This window comes from Orbicella franksi, chromosome 12, assembly GCF_964199315.1.
Source record: "Orbicella franksi chromosome 12, jaOrbFran1.1, whole genome shotgun sequence".
NCBI lineage: Eukaryota > Metazoa > Cnidaria > Anthozoa > Scleractinia > Merulinidae > Orbicella > Orbicella franksi.
Genome location: NC_138156.1, coordinates 16,630,796 through 16,645,952, shown reverse-complemented (window position 1 = coordinate 16,645,952; position 15,157 = coordinate 16,630,796). Strand labels below are relative to the sequence as shown.

Sequence of the window (15,157 nt, the reverse complement as noted above, 5' to 3'; positions counted from 1 at the left end):
AAATCATTTCCCGGAGTACTGTAGTAACGTTCTTTATCATGGATGTCGTGGGTGTCGCAATGCAAATGAAAAAACATATATATTTATACTAAGTTAAACAAAAAAAACAAAAACAAAAAACAACAAAAAAAACATTTTCCATTATTTTATCCACACAACGTTTCAAAAATTGCTTTCATCGGATTGCTGGAAACGAATATTTTACTCGAGAGTGGCTATCCGCGTCACGCAATTGCTTACATTCCAACGGCGGATTTTGGGCAAAATCTATGAGAAACACAGGCCAAGGCGGGCGACTTGAAACCATTTGCCCAGAGATATTTTTTGATATCCTAACAGGTGGGTGTATATTTAACCCGTAGAAAGTGTTTTTATGGTATTTAAAGTTATAGCCCATAGAAAAATATGGCGATGTTTTTAAGCAATAATTCTCTTGCGACATACTGTAAAATTTTGCGTTTCAGTTTTACCTCTTTTCGGGCTCAAAACTAACTTTGATTTATTTTATTTTTCGCTCAGTCATACTACCAAGACCTGAACTGAATATAAAATCCATTGAAAGATTCTCAAGTAGTTGTTCTGCGGAGCGCGAAGCAATCAAATATTCGGAAAATTCAGCAAAACCGGAAGTAGATTTTGAGCCCAGTCGGGTCGAAATCGTTTTTGGCGTATTTCTACCAAAGAAAGCTGTATTAGCAGAAACTAACTATGGTCCGTTTCTATTCTTACTAGGACCTATCTATGGACAAAATACAAGCGAAATCAATTTTTCGACCTGTGCCATTGATAGGCGATTTAGGTCCATTTTTATAGGCATTCACTCTTAACTGTCAAAACTTAGGTTCATTGCACAGAACAAAACAGAAACTTACACGATATGCTTAGTTGAAACTCAAATCTTGTTTTGTAAAAGAGCAGGAAGTGTTGGCGTCAATACTGTAAAACACTACCTCAAAAGGCTGTGGCTGGTTTCCATAGCAACCATTTTGAGTAAAACTCTAGAAATTTAATTTCTCTTCTTGAGTGCAATAGAACACAATTGATCTTTCTTCACCACATTTAAACAAACTTTTTGGTCCATTTGAGGGTACCATACCACCTTAACTATGATGGAGGATCGGGTCCGAAACGTAATGTTATATATTTGACTTTAAGGCACAATTTTATTTACAATTTATAACTTTTGAACTAAATAGTAGTGCGTTAATTTCTGAAGACAGCGACCGGTTTTAATATCGTGAACTGTGGCATATACGCCATGTGCTTACACAAGTACGTAAGTAGTTTTGTATGGGCTTATAAACAGCGGGGCTTAAATCAGGGGGAGGGTTGTTATACGTGGAATAAAAAAACGCTTTGGAAATGAGTTGAGTGTTGACTAGTTTTTCATTTAAGGTTTTTTAATTAAACTTCAAAACATAAAATCAATCAAATTCATTTCATTTTAAACTAGATATGCTGTCGGGGAGTCTTAAAGTCGGAAATAATTTTTTTGTTTACAGATTGATAGGCCTATCGGTAACCGCGACGTGGGCGTATAAGAGTTAAGGGTATATCATGCTATTACTAATTAACGCGAGTTTTGCAACCGCAAGTGTTTCTAGACAGATAACTTCATAATGAAAAATGCACCTGGTCTTACGATCGATGTTCGAGGTATGCGTTTTATCTCGTTTGAGTTGGAGCGGCAAAGCCCGTTACTCTCTTCTACCCGAAGGGTAGCGTTTCACCAGGTTTTAATCTGAAATCAAGTTGTGGCATAGGGTCTCCTCATCTTCCAGTATTAAAATCCGGCTCAAATAAAGAGTTAAAAAATGAAGTATAATAAAACATTCAAACGACAAAAATCGAATTGCCGCCTTGGTATGCTAGCGTTCATGTCTAAAAACGGGTGTGGAAATTATAAAGAAAAATAACTCATTTTAAAACCTCATAACTCTATTTCAGTAAGACAGCGCCTCTTCCCGAAAGATCGAGATATCATTGTTTTCTCTCATTTTGTAAGCCTTCTGTCCAGATATTTTTTCCGGATGAACACAGCTCCAAAAAAAAAAACACTACCAAAGGATACTGGGGATTGATAACATAACATGACCTTAGATTCAGCTGATGAAATATTTGAGGAGGACAAAATAGGTTTTTATCTTGTATGTTTGTCTGAGTTGAAGACTCACCTCTGCCGGTTTCAATCTGCCGTGTTTCACAATACCACTTTATAACCTACTTTCTATACAGAATAAAACCGCTAAGAGCTGTACAGGTTCTGCCGCGCAGGACTAAAACTACTGTTACCGTTACAGTAGAGGATAACTGTCACACTACCGTACAACCACTACACAACTGAAAACTGAGGGCCGCACAAGAGGTGTAAAAGACCGTAGCATTATCAAAAATTATGCTATTCGTGAAGTTTACTTACAACTCGTGTTTAACATCGCAATTGTGGACTAAACTTTAGCTCAGTGACGTGTACTGGAAGTCAACAAGTAGATCCATTAAATACAACTTTGCCTTTTTGACGCCGCCAGCCTACCTCCACTAGCTGCTTGATAAATTTTTGTCATGGCCATCTTTCCAGGATAAATGTTGTGATAAGAAAACGCTCAAGAAAGTTCTTTTTAGCTTGAATATTAAGCGTAACTGAAGAATTTGAGCATTGTAAATCGTTTTCAACAACTTAAGATTGTTTTGTTTTACAAAAAGCGGAAGATCACGTCTGCACGTTCAATCGCTTGAGCCTTTTACCTTGCCTACTATCTATTACAAATGTGTTGTAGAACATATTAAATTGCCTTTTCAGTTTACAGCTGCTTCCACAGTTGCAAAATATATACTAAGTTGTTTTAATGCTTAATCCCAGTAATGTTACTTTAAGACATGTCTGAGGTGGAATCATAATCCAAATATTATTGTATTCAGAACCATTCGGTCACATGGCGCTTTTGGAAGCGACTAATTCAGCTCTCTTGAGCACTGCATCGACACTGCAGGTTTCGGGTGGCTTGGTTTTAACACCACAGCAAACTAAAAAGTGGGCGGAGCAGCTCTTAAACCAAAGGAAGTTGAGTGATGTGTAATATAGAGTGATGATGATGTTAAAGAACAGCTGCATCGCGATAATAAACTCTTATTTTCAGGCTCCTTTAGGCAGTACACCAGTAATATTTTTCTGTTCAGTACTAAACCTAGAGTTATAATGCAAAAACCTAATCATAAATCGTCAAAATCATCTAGCAGGTACCGCTTTTGACTGCATGCGTTATTTTGCTTTCAAAAAAGCACACTTTTATATTTCATCATTTTTTAAACAAGCGAAAAATATATTTTTTGAAATATCTCCGGCTTTGCCGGTGAAAGATTAATCGTAGATCAATTAAAATCAGTTAATGACAAAAGGCTATGGTCTAGCTAGAAAGACCATTTTATAATGAAAAATATTCACCAATGCCGTCGTGCTAGCAATATACTTCTTGCCATTCACAAGTTGACAAACTTGCCGAGATGTCAGAACAGGCAATTACTCTCAATAAAAAGCGGGCTTTTTATGAAAAGGTCAAAGCAAAGCTGTCAATACAATCTAAGCTAAGAACCGCTTCCAGCGCTTCTGTGGAATATATTACTGATTATGGGATTTCAGGATGATGCGGTGCTGATGTCGTGCATGATCAATTCGCTCATGAAGGCACTGCGTTATGAGTCATTACTGATCTAAACTTAAACCTCCAGCTACATCTATCACTCTTGGCTATTCACAGACAGAGTTTCATCACCCTCACGTTTCTTTGCAAGCAACAACAATGAATTGAATTTAACTCAATACATTTTACGGCAACGTTGATCTCCACACAAGCCCCAAGAAACAACAAGTGAACCGTTCCTGACACTCCACGAATTTACAAATTCGTCGAAATAACAGACAAAATAGACTGTCAGTGGCTTCAATAGAAACAGTAAACAACCTTTTACCACGATCCCGCTCACGGTGTGAATGTTTAATTCTGGTTTGATGCGATGTCATGAGCTCGTTTACTTATCTAAAGCTGAAATTTCTACCTATACGACGTGTAATTAGTTTCTGTCTCAGTCGTCTGATTCACCCTCGCCTGGTCAAGTAGCAACAATGAATGCGACTCAATACGGCTTCAACTTCTACACAGAAGCGTCAGGAAATACAACGAATTTTTTCCAGGAACCAAATAGCTTGAAAAATTTTCGTCTAACGTTGATTTCGATGGTGATTTTTAGCAGCGTCGTGGGTAACTTTATGGTTTGTACAACTGTATGGAAGATATCGTATCGTAAACCTTTCTCCTACGATTTAGTAGCAAACGTAGCTGTAGCCGAGTTAATCAACTCATTGTGTATATCCATCATCGTGTTTTACGAAGAAACGGGCACCTGGACTCTTGGAAAAACAGCCTGCATCTTGACCAATCCGCTTCTTGTGCTTACCATGTGTGTGATAACCAATTCGTTGGCCATCATCGCAGTTTACCGCTACCGAGCTACGCTCAACAAAACAAGACCATCTGGTCTCGTGAAGGCGCTCATAATTGCTGGAGTGTGGCTAATGGCCCTCGCAATAACACTGCCACTTTTTGTCACGCGTAGACTAGTACGATATTCGACAGGGGACTTCGAATGCAGGTCATACTTCCCAGGGGACAAAAAATCTGACAGCCCTGGTTATAACAAATACACCATAGCGCGGCTTATTTTCACGTTCGCTGTGCCCTACTGTGTTATCCTGTCGGCTTACATAGCCTTGGCCATCAAATTGAAGTTGTTTGTTCGTAAAACAGAAAATGATCAGATCGACATGAGCTCATTTATATCTTCCGCCGCAAATGCAGCTGAACATGTGCAAGCCGATAATGCAAATGCCAGTCCAAACTCCAGTCCACGGCTGGCGGATGGAAGACCAAATATCAAGCCGGAAGCGCAAACACTTCATCTGGAAGGGAACATTAAAAATAGGCGAAGGAAAAGACAACTAACCGTCCAAAAAGCTGAAAATCAGTTATTGAGAATGATTTTTGTAATAATCTTAATATTTGTGGTTTGTTACACTCCATATCAGGTCATGTTCCTGTGGGAGTACTTCGGAGGAATCGAAAACTGGAAATTTTATTATCACCAACTCTTGCGCGATTACTTGTTTATTCTCAAATGTTTACCGAGCGCTGTTCACCCGATTTGTTACGGTGCTATGAACAGCATATTTGCCAGAGCGTTTTCAAGAATCTTCACGTGTTGGTGTTAAAAGGTTCCAGAACGAAAGGGTGGATTTTAGCTTATTAGTTGCTTATGCATAGGACCACAATAGGGGTTAGACCTGGATCAACCATTAGCAACTTGTGACAATATACGATATGTAAACAAGTTTTTTTATGAGCCACAAGCAAGTTTGAGGCCTTCCCGATGCCATGCAATTTAAGAGGTTGATGTACAGTTAGCTCTACAAAGACTCTATTTCATCATTATGAAGCGTATAAGTGTTAATCCCCCCCCCCCCCCGATGTAGATTTTATTACCACTCGGAAATTCCAGGACGATCAAGAAATATTCAATCTTGTGAAGCAAATGCTGCTCACTAGGACAGTTTGAGTCGCTTTCAACGCCTTTTTTCCTTCACGAAAATATTTACCCAACGCACTGGGAACATAATCCGCCGGAGAACTAAGCACATCTCTAAACATTGCTTAATAAGAGGGATTATCTTCACACTATCTTCTTTGAACTGATCTGTTTCCGAAACCGAGTTATCTAACTATTTCTGTGATTTATTTACTTGCACTAGGATAACAAAGTATTATTAAACATTAATCATAAACATATTCTAAACAATTATTGGACGAGGGTTTTGTGTGATATCCAGAATAATCAAGGTCGAGGTAGGGGTTATCAGCCGAAGCCGAAGGCTGAGGCTGATGACCCTTACCGAGGGTTACCATTTTATTATACATTTAACGAAAAAAAAAATGACAGTCATGTTTTTGCTTCTTCACTGACGCCAAGCAAAACAAAGCGCGCGAACTTGACATGATTTTCCTTAGGAATCATGCTCCGCGGTCATACATGAGATGATTACCCGTGACCTTGAGTGTCCTTGACATGATTATTGTATAATCTCCAGAGATGACGTCACAAGCGCTGATTTCGAAAATTCACTGTACGCTTTCGGCCAATCAGAAAATAGAAAGTGAGTTCGATGTATAATAATACTTGTTATTATACATATCGTTTCGGTAAGGGTTATCAGCCTCAGCCTTCGGCTTTGGCTGATAACCCCTACGTCGACCTTGATTATTCTGGATATCACAAAAACCTGATCCAATAATTGTTTATTATCTATTTTAAGCACCTTAACCATTTACTGTAATTTACTTGTGGTGTAATGTGTGTTATTTTGACCGTAACAACTTCATTATTTAGTCAGCATTCCACATTACTGAGTATTGAATGGAAACCCGAACAGACACACTGAAAGAGAGAGACGTCATAAATCTCCGCTAAGTAATCCTTTATGTCGTTCTTGTGTAGAATCCTTGGAACTGCTAATGGCAGTGATTGTATCGATTGAGACATATACATAGTTTCAGCTAGTTTAAATGCCTTGACCGGTTTGAACCGACCGTTAGACTTCACTAAACTGTTTGGCGTTTTCATGTACAGTGAACGTTGAATGGAACATGAACATATTACAGTCAAAATGTGTCAAGTGTTCCGTTCAAATAACGATGATGGCTTTTATTATTGATTCAGAGCGGATTTGATTGTAGGGTTGGAATTTTGGAAGTTGAACTGAATAGTGCCACAATCATTCAACCGTGGCTTCCATTCAAATATGGAATGCTTACTGGATTATGCACAGACTGATCACTTTAGTAACAGTCTGCATTACACTTCAAATGATAATCACATACACTGAATCACATGGCGTTTGGAACGCCAATATTTTTTAACAAAGTCACTTTTAAAGCAGCATTCACCATACTTACTCAGCTATCGCGAGTTGCTAAGGAAGAACTGTTCCATAAATCGATCTGAAATTGTCCAGCTGTTTCGAACTGTAGAGTCAGTTGGTTACAATTCTCCACAATTCTTCCTTCATGGTTGCCTTGATCAGGCATAGATTTGTCATCCGGCCCTTCTTCGGTTTGACGTGAGCGAAGTAGTAATGGACGCTTATATGAGCGGTAACCAGGAGGGAGCCGAGAAAGACAATAGGCTATTGTTTGGAGAACAATGGGCTCTATTGTTCTCCAAATCCAAGATGGCGCTATTTATTTTCAGCCAATCAGGAGCCGAATTAAGAATTCAAGATGGCAGCGCCCACGAAAGTCGGCCATGTTGGAAAACAGCCCAACAGCCTCGACGGAGGACTGGGATCGGTCTCACGGATTTCCATGGCGACACAAATCACGCCAGGGTCACGCCAAAAATGTCAGGCAACTTCAAAATCGATACTTACAGTGTCCTATGATCCTAAACGACAGAGGTCCGTCCGGCAAGTGGCTAGACTGAGAGACTTGGGTCCAATTCTAGCCTATATAGGGTGTGGCAAAGCATCATGGGACGATGACCTCATCGGGAACCAATCAGAATACTCACAGTGGTTGGCTTCCCCAGTCCCCATCTCTTAAGGAGAGCACTAAACCAAACATCACACAATGTCAAATGTCACGTACTTTAATAGCAAATCTTTTGCGCTAACATTAAAAGATATGACGTCATTGCCATGTTGATCGAGTAAAAAGACCAGTTTCTATTGTCATCACACAATGTTTCAAACGAACTTTAATGTCCAAAACGTTCGCGCTAAAATTACAGAAAGCTGGTCACTGTGTCTGAAATAAGATAACACTATCAAAAGAAATGGAACAGAAATAATTTGATCTAGCGTAAATGCAATCTTTGACGAGTAGCGAATAATAAGCGAAGACAAAAACTTATAGGCTAAAAGGTGCGAAGAAGAAAATACCATTGAAATGCTTCAAGTGAAAATGAATTGCTAATGGCGGTTTGCAATAAAATCTAACCTCCTTGATCTCGACTGTTCCCTTGAGAAAAGCATCATTCAAAGGAATCTTGAACAAACAAAAGGCATTTTGGGCGACCGTTGAAGAATTAACATAATTAGTCAGAGATGAAACATGGAATAAATTAAAACCGAAAAGCACATGTTTAGAAGCTGAAATCATGATAGACTGTATCTTAACCCTTGAGAAAAAAATCAAAGGAATTTCAAACAAACGTTTCGCGCTTGAAGTAAAGATTTAACTTCATTTACAAACACTGCAAATCGCTCCTAATTCAACAATTATAGTTGTCTAAGCGGGTTTCCAATAGCGCCAAAATAAATCACTTACATCAAATATAGTCCTTTCCTTCAAAGCGTCACACAACTAGCAATCGCTCAACTCCATAGCCACGAAGACAGGGAGGAACGTTACACATGTGCTGAACGTTGTCACAAGTAAAATGAATTATATCAAGACCGATTGACTTATAAACGGGTATTCATACATTCATACATACATACATACATATATTTTTGATGAGGCAGGTCTGCGTCTGGCAACCCAGAGGGCTGGTGTGGACCTGCCATAAAATATATACCTAAAAACTAAAATCTAAAATTATTAAAAATACATCGTTAGGATTCAAAAGCTACTAAAAGATAATTTAAAATGACTTAAAATTTACATTTCTATTAAAATTAAGTATAAAAAGAGTGTTTTAAAAATATAAAAATGCACTATTCTTAGATTTAATAAGGCACGCCTCTTTCTCGAACTGTATTTGGTCTAATGTTTTTGAGGCTAGTTTAAGTTTTTCTTTAAAAAGCTGAAGAGAAGTAACGTTTCTTATGAATTTTGGGACGGAATTCCACACTATAGGGCCTCGATACCTTATGCTATTTCTTCCGAGTTCACTATGATAACATGCTAGCGAGAAGTCATTCGAGCGCCTTAATTTGTAACTAGTCTCATTTGTGCGGGTTCCAAGTAGGGCCGTAAGCTGCTCCGGTAGAATATTATTATGCACCTGATACATTATCGATGCGAGCCTCCGCTTGTAGATGTAACTCAATGGCTTCCATTTAGCCCTTTTAAGGGCGTCACAATCAGGAGTTCCACTAGGGAGTTTATGGATTAGTTTTGCAGCTTTTATGTGTAAATGCTCTAGGTCATTAAATGAAGACAATGAACAGGATCCCCATACGGCAATGCAGTAGGTTATGCTTGGAACAATGCCTTTGTAATAGATTTCTTCAAGAACACAGGTAGGCAGTCCTTTCATAGACTTTAGGAATTTTAGTTTTCCACCAAATTTAGAGTGGAGCATTTTAATTTGAGGTTTCCAGTTCAAGTTGTGGTCGATTACAACACCCAAGCAGGTAGATTTGGAGGTGAAATATATGTATGAGTTGCCAAATATCAGTGGTCTCATAGGGCCGACAAATGCGTGTTTGCAGATTAACATTGCTTCCGTCTTGCCAGTGTGAACAGTCAAGTGATTTTGGTCGCACCAGCTTTTAAAATCAATTAATATTCGGTTTAACGCATCCACTATTTCTTCAACCTCCTTCCCAATGTAATACACGGTGGTGTCGTCGGCAAACATATGAATAAATCCGGTTGCGGACGAGTTGGGTAAATCATTTGCATAAATTGCAAAAAGTCTAGGACCTAGGAGGGAACCTTGAGGGACCCCAATATTGACTGGTCGCAGCCCAGATCTTACTCCATTTACAGTGGCAAATTGGCATCTATTTGAGAGGTAACTTACGATCCACTCGTGGAAACCACCTGATATTCCTGCAGCTGATAATTTGAGTTGAAGGATGTTGTGGTCGACAGTGTCAAAAGCTTTTTTGAAATCAATAAATAGTACTCCGACTTTGTGGCCAGTATCAATTGCCTTTTTCCATGTTTCAGTGAGATAGACGAGTAATGATTCAGTGGAGATTCCTTTCTTGAACCCCCATTGGTTTGAGTGGACAAGGCTATGCATCTCGAGATGATTGTCTAGAGAGTCGCAAACAATACTCTCTAAGATTTTGCTGTTTAAATTTAGCATTGTCAGAGGTCTATAGTTCGCACAATCTGACTTGGACCCCTTCTTGAAAACTGGGATTACTTCTCCAATTTTCCAGTTACTCGGGTGGAGGCCGCGTTGAATACTGTCCTTAAATATACTGAAGAGACCTTCAAAGAGGGTGTCGCCTGCCTCCGCCATTTCACGTGACGTTATTTTGTCAGGACCCCCTGTTTTTTGTTTTATCCGAGAGAGTTTCAGCTTAACTTGTTTTTCGGACAGGCCAATTTGGTTTATGGTGGGTGTTATACGATAAATGGTCTCGAATGGCTGAGCAGTCATGGCATCGTGGTCAAACTTTTCAGCAAGCTGAGTTCCAATGCTTGCAAAGTAATCATTCATAGCTTCGGCCTTGTCGAAATCGTTTGTTAGGATGTTATTATCCCTGTCATAGACTGGTGGAATTGGTTTTCTCGTGCCGATGCCTTGTGCATTCTTTACCACTTGCCAGAATTTCTTGCTATTGTCGGTGTCAGCAAATTGTTCCCTCCAGTATGAAATTTTCGCATTATCGATCAATTTCTTTACACGGTTCCTAGCGGCTTTATACGAGCTCCAGGTTGTTGGATCTTTGTTAACTTTAAAGAGCTTTAGCAGCCGGTAACGGTTGTTTTGTTCTTTCTTTATCTCGTTAGTTATCCACGGCAATTTGTTTTCTCTCTTTCTGACTTTCCTGGTTGAGATGTGGTTAGACGCGATTTCCTGGTAGATGTGTTGCCATGCCCATACTTGATCCTCTAGGTCATCAAAAATCTCGCATACACTCCAAGGGGCACATTCGATGTCGTTTTGAAATTTTTGCTGGTCGAATTTCTTGTAGTTGTTTACGGTTTTCGTTACCAATGGATTTTTCTTCTTTCTCATTCGCAAATTTGCATAGACAAAACTGTGATCAGATATTCCCAGGTGGACGACTCCAGCTGTTGTGATGCTCTCCGCATGGCTAACAATTATCAGGTCGATTAATGTTTGTGCTTTGTCAGATATTCTGGTCGGTTCTTTTATGACACATTTTTTTATGACACAATGTCGCGTGGTTAACAACCAATGAGAGGATGGGGGATAGGGGGTACGCTGTATTACGTGGTCAAGAATCAATGAGAAGACGGGGGTGATAAGGGGTTATACCGCACAGTAATGTCATTAAATTGTTATAAGCAAAACAGAGTCTAAGTCTTTATAACGTTTATTGAATAACAATAACTCCAAAGGGAGAATTGATTATAATTTTAAGTCTTGACCGTCGGTATTGCACAAAGTGTTGGGAACTAGACTCGTTTCCAGTTTCACAGAGTCTTGGTCCATGGCCCCAAAACGCACAATATTCTGGCCTAGTTTTCTTTGCTTTTGGTCATGAAGTCTTTGCCTGATCCGTTCCTTATTCTTGGCATAATAACGTCTCCAATATTCGTTGATCCGTTCCCTGTCGCTTTTACAGTATTGTCTTCGGTAATTTCTAATGTGCTCCTTGTTCTGTTGATAATAGGCTCTCTGGCTGCTGGCGAGTCGTTCCTTCTTGTTTTCATACCATCTTTTACGACACCACCACCACCACATTTACCACCACCACATCCACCACCACAGCCACCACTGCCACCACCACCACATTTACCACCACCACCACCACATTCACCACCACCACCACCACATTAACCACAACCACCACCATATGCACCATCACAACCACCACATTCACCACCACCACCTCCTATACTATTTATTATACCACCACCACATTCACCACCACCGCCGCATCCACCACATTCACCACATTCACCACATTCACCACCACAGCCACATCCACCACCTACACCACCACCACCGCAGCCACCACCACCACCTACACCACCACCTACACCACCACCACCACATTTACCACCACCACCAACACCTAAACCACCACCACCACATTTACCACCACCACATTCACCACCACAGCCACCACTGCCATCACCACCACATTTACCACCACCACCACCACATCCACCACCACCGCAGCCACCACCACCACATCCCACCACCACCACCACCACCACCACAGCCACATCCACCACCACCTACACCACCACCACATCCACCATCACCGCCACCACATTCACCACCACCACATTCATCACCACCACCGCCACATCCACCACATTCACCACCACACCCACATCCACCACCTACACCACCACCACAGCCACCACTGCCACCACCACCACATTTACCACCACCACATCCACCATCACCGCCACCACATCCACCACATTTACCACCACAGCCACATCCACCACCTACACCACCACCACGACCACTACCACCAACACCACCACCACATTTACCACCACCACCTCATCCACCACATTCACCACCACCGCCACATCCACCACCTACACCACCACCACCACATTCACCATCACCACCACCACCACCACCGCCGCCACCGCCGCCACCACCTCCACCTCCTCCTCTTCCACCTCCTTAACTCCTCCTCCTCACTTTGTCCTCCTCCACCTCCTCCTCCTCTTCCACCTCCTCTTCCTCCTCCTCTTCTTCCACCTCCTCAACTCCTCCTCCTCCCTTTCCTCGTCCTCCTCTCCCACCTTTTCATCCTCCTCCTCAAGTCCTTTGTTTTCCCTTTCTTCCAGGATCGTAACGATCAACTAAATCATTAATAATTATTTGCCAAGAATAAGGAACGGATCAGGCAAAGACTTCATGACCAAAAGCAAAGAAAACTAGGCCAGAATATTGTGCGTTTTGGGGCCATGGACCAAGACTCTGTGAAACTGGAAACGAGTCTAGTTCCCAACACTTTGTGCAATACCGACGGTCAAGACTTAAAATTATAATCAATTCTCCCTTTGGAGTTATTGTTATTCAATAAACGTTATAAAGACTTAGACTCTGTTTTGCTTATAACAATTTAATGACATTACTGTGCGGTATAACCCCTTATCACCCCCGTCTTCTCATTGATTCTTGACCACGTAATACAGCGTACCCCCTATCCCCCATCCTCTCATTGGTTGTTAACCACGCGACATTGTTTATTGTTTTGTGAATACCCGTTTATAAGTCAATCGGTCTTGATATAATTCATTTTACTTGTGACAACGTTCAGCACACGTCTTCTTTTCTAAGTGTAACGTTCCTCCCTGTCTTCGTGGCTATGGAGTTGAGCGATTGCTAGTTGTGTGACGCTTTGAAGGAAAGGACTATATTTGATGTAAGTGATTTATTTTGGCGCTATTGGAAACCCGCTTAGACAACTATAATTGTTGAATTAGGAGCGATTTGCAGTGTTTGTAAATGAAGTTAAATCTTTACTTCAAGCGCGAAACGTTTGTTTGAAATTCCTTTGATTTTTTTCTCAAGGGTTAAGATACAGTCTATCATGATTTCAGCTTCTAAACATGTGCTTTTCGGTTTTAATTTATTCCATGTTTCATCTCTGACTAATTATGTTAATTCTTCAACGGTCGCCCAAAATGCCTTTTGTTTGTTCAAGATTCCTTTGAATGATGCTTTTCTCAAGGGAACAGTCGAGATCAAGGAGGTTAGATTTTATTGCAAACCGCCATTAGCAATTCATTTTCACTTGAAGCATTTCAATGGTATTTTTTTCTTCGCACCTTTTAGCCTATAAATTTTTGTCTTCGCTTATTATTCGCTACTCGTCAAAGATTGCATTTACGCTAGATCAAATTATTTCTGTTCCATTTCTTTTGATAGTGTTATCTTATTTGAGACACAATGACCAGCTTTCTGTAATTTTAGCGCAAACGTTTTGGACATTTAAGTTCGTTGGAAACATTGTGTGATGACAATAGAAACTGGTCTTTTTACTCGATCAACATGGCAATGACGTCATATCTTTTAATGTTAGCGCAAAAGATTTGCTATTAAAGTACGTGACATTTGACATTGTGTGATGTTTGGTTTAGTGCTCTCCTTAAGAGATGGGGACTGGGGAAGCCAACCACTGTGAGTATTCTGATTGGTTCCCGATGAGGTCATCGTCCCATGATGCTTTGCCACACCCTATATAGGCTAGAATCGGACCCAAGTCTCTCAGTCTAGCCACTTGCCGGACGGACCTCTGTCGTTTAGGATCGTAGGACACTGTAAGTATCGATTTTGAAGTTGCCTGACATTTTTGGCGTGATCCTGGCGTGATTTGTGTCGCCATGGAAATCCGTGAGACCGATCCCAGTCCTCCGTCGAGGCTGTTGGGCTGTTTTCCAACATGGCCGACTTTCGTGGGCGCCGCCATCTTGAATTCTTAATTCGGCTCCTGATTGGCTGAAAATAAATAGCGCCATCTTGGATTTGGAGAACAATAGAGCCCATTGTTCTCCAAACAATAGCCTATTGTCTTTCTCGGCTCCTGACTGGTTACCGCTCATATAAGCGTCCATTACTACTGAGCGATCCCCTCTTTCACATTAGGATGCGCTTTGTCTTTAATCCAATCAAAGTTCGATACATTGATAATGTTTGCCATGATTGAAAACCAAGAATACAAGGGGATCTGAGGTTTCAGGGGGCTGTGTTTGCTGTTCAAAAACATTGGTGTCAAATTAGTTTTGTTATTTAAATTTAGCAACCATTAAACAGAAGAAGCTTTTGATTCAGAAGCCAAGGTGAGAACAGCTGCTCAAACAATTACATGGTGTTTAGTACAAGGCTGCCATAAGGAAAAAAATCGACATATTTCCACTGATTTAAATTTACTATAAATTATAGTAAGCAGCTTAAAGGAAGTGAGACATGGAGAAATGAAAGTGAGATTTGGACTGCAAAATCTAATCTAGAGACTTCCTCGAGACTTCCAATTCATCAAACTTTTTCGGCAAGTAGTGAGCAATAGGCTAGATGACACAAACAAAGCAAACTGAATAATCATGTTCATGGCCACGCATCAAGCTGACGTTTATTACATCGATGGTAGCCAATTGATGAGGACTGATACACATAGGTCCGCAATTCGTACATATGCCTACTTCGCTTTCTCGAAATGAGGGTTTCCAATTGACATAAACTTGACTAATAACCAGCCGCTATTTCT

At 40.5% G+C, this 15,157-nt stretch overlaps 1 protein-coding gene across 1 annotated transcript; it reads left to right on the top strand.

Moving 5' to 3' along the window:
• Positions 1 to 3,464: 3,464 nt before the first annotated feature.
• Positions 3,465 to 5,741, top strand: LOC145463550 (orexin receptor type 2-like). The gene has a single exon (XM_081447312.1). It carries the CDS (start codon positions 4,121 to 4,123, stop codon positions 5,261 to 5,263), a length of 1,143 nt encoding a protein of 380 aa, XP_081303438.1. The 5' UTR covers positions 3,465 to 4,120; the 3' UTR covers positions 5,264 to 5,741.
• The last annotated feature ends 9,416 nt before the right edge of the window (positions 5,742 to 15,157 follow it).

Coding starts and splice junctions, on each gene's coding strand:
- LOC145463550 (XM_081447312.1), top strand. CDS start 4,121: ATGAATGCGACTCAATACGGCTTCAACTTCTACACAGAAGCGTCAGGA.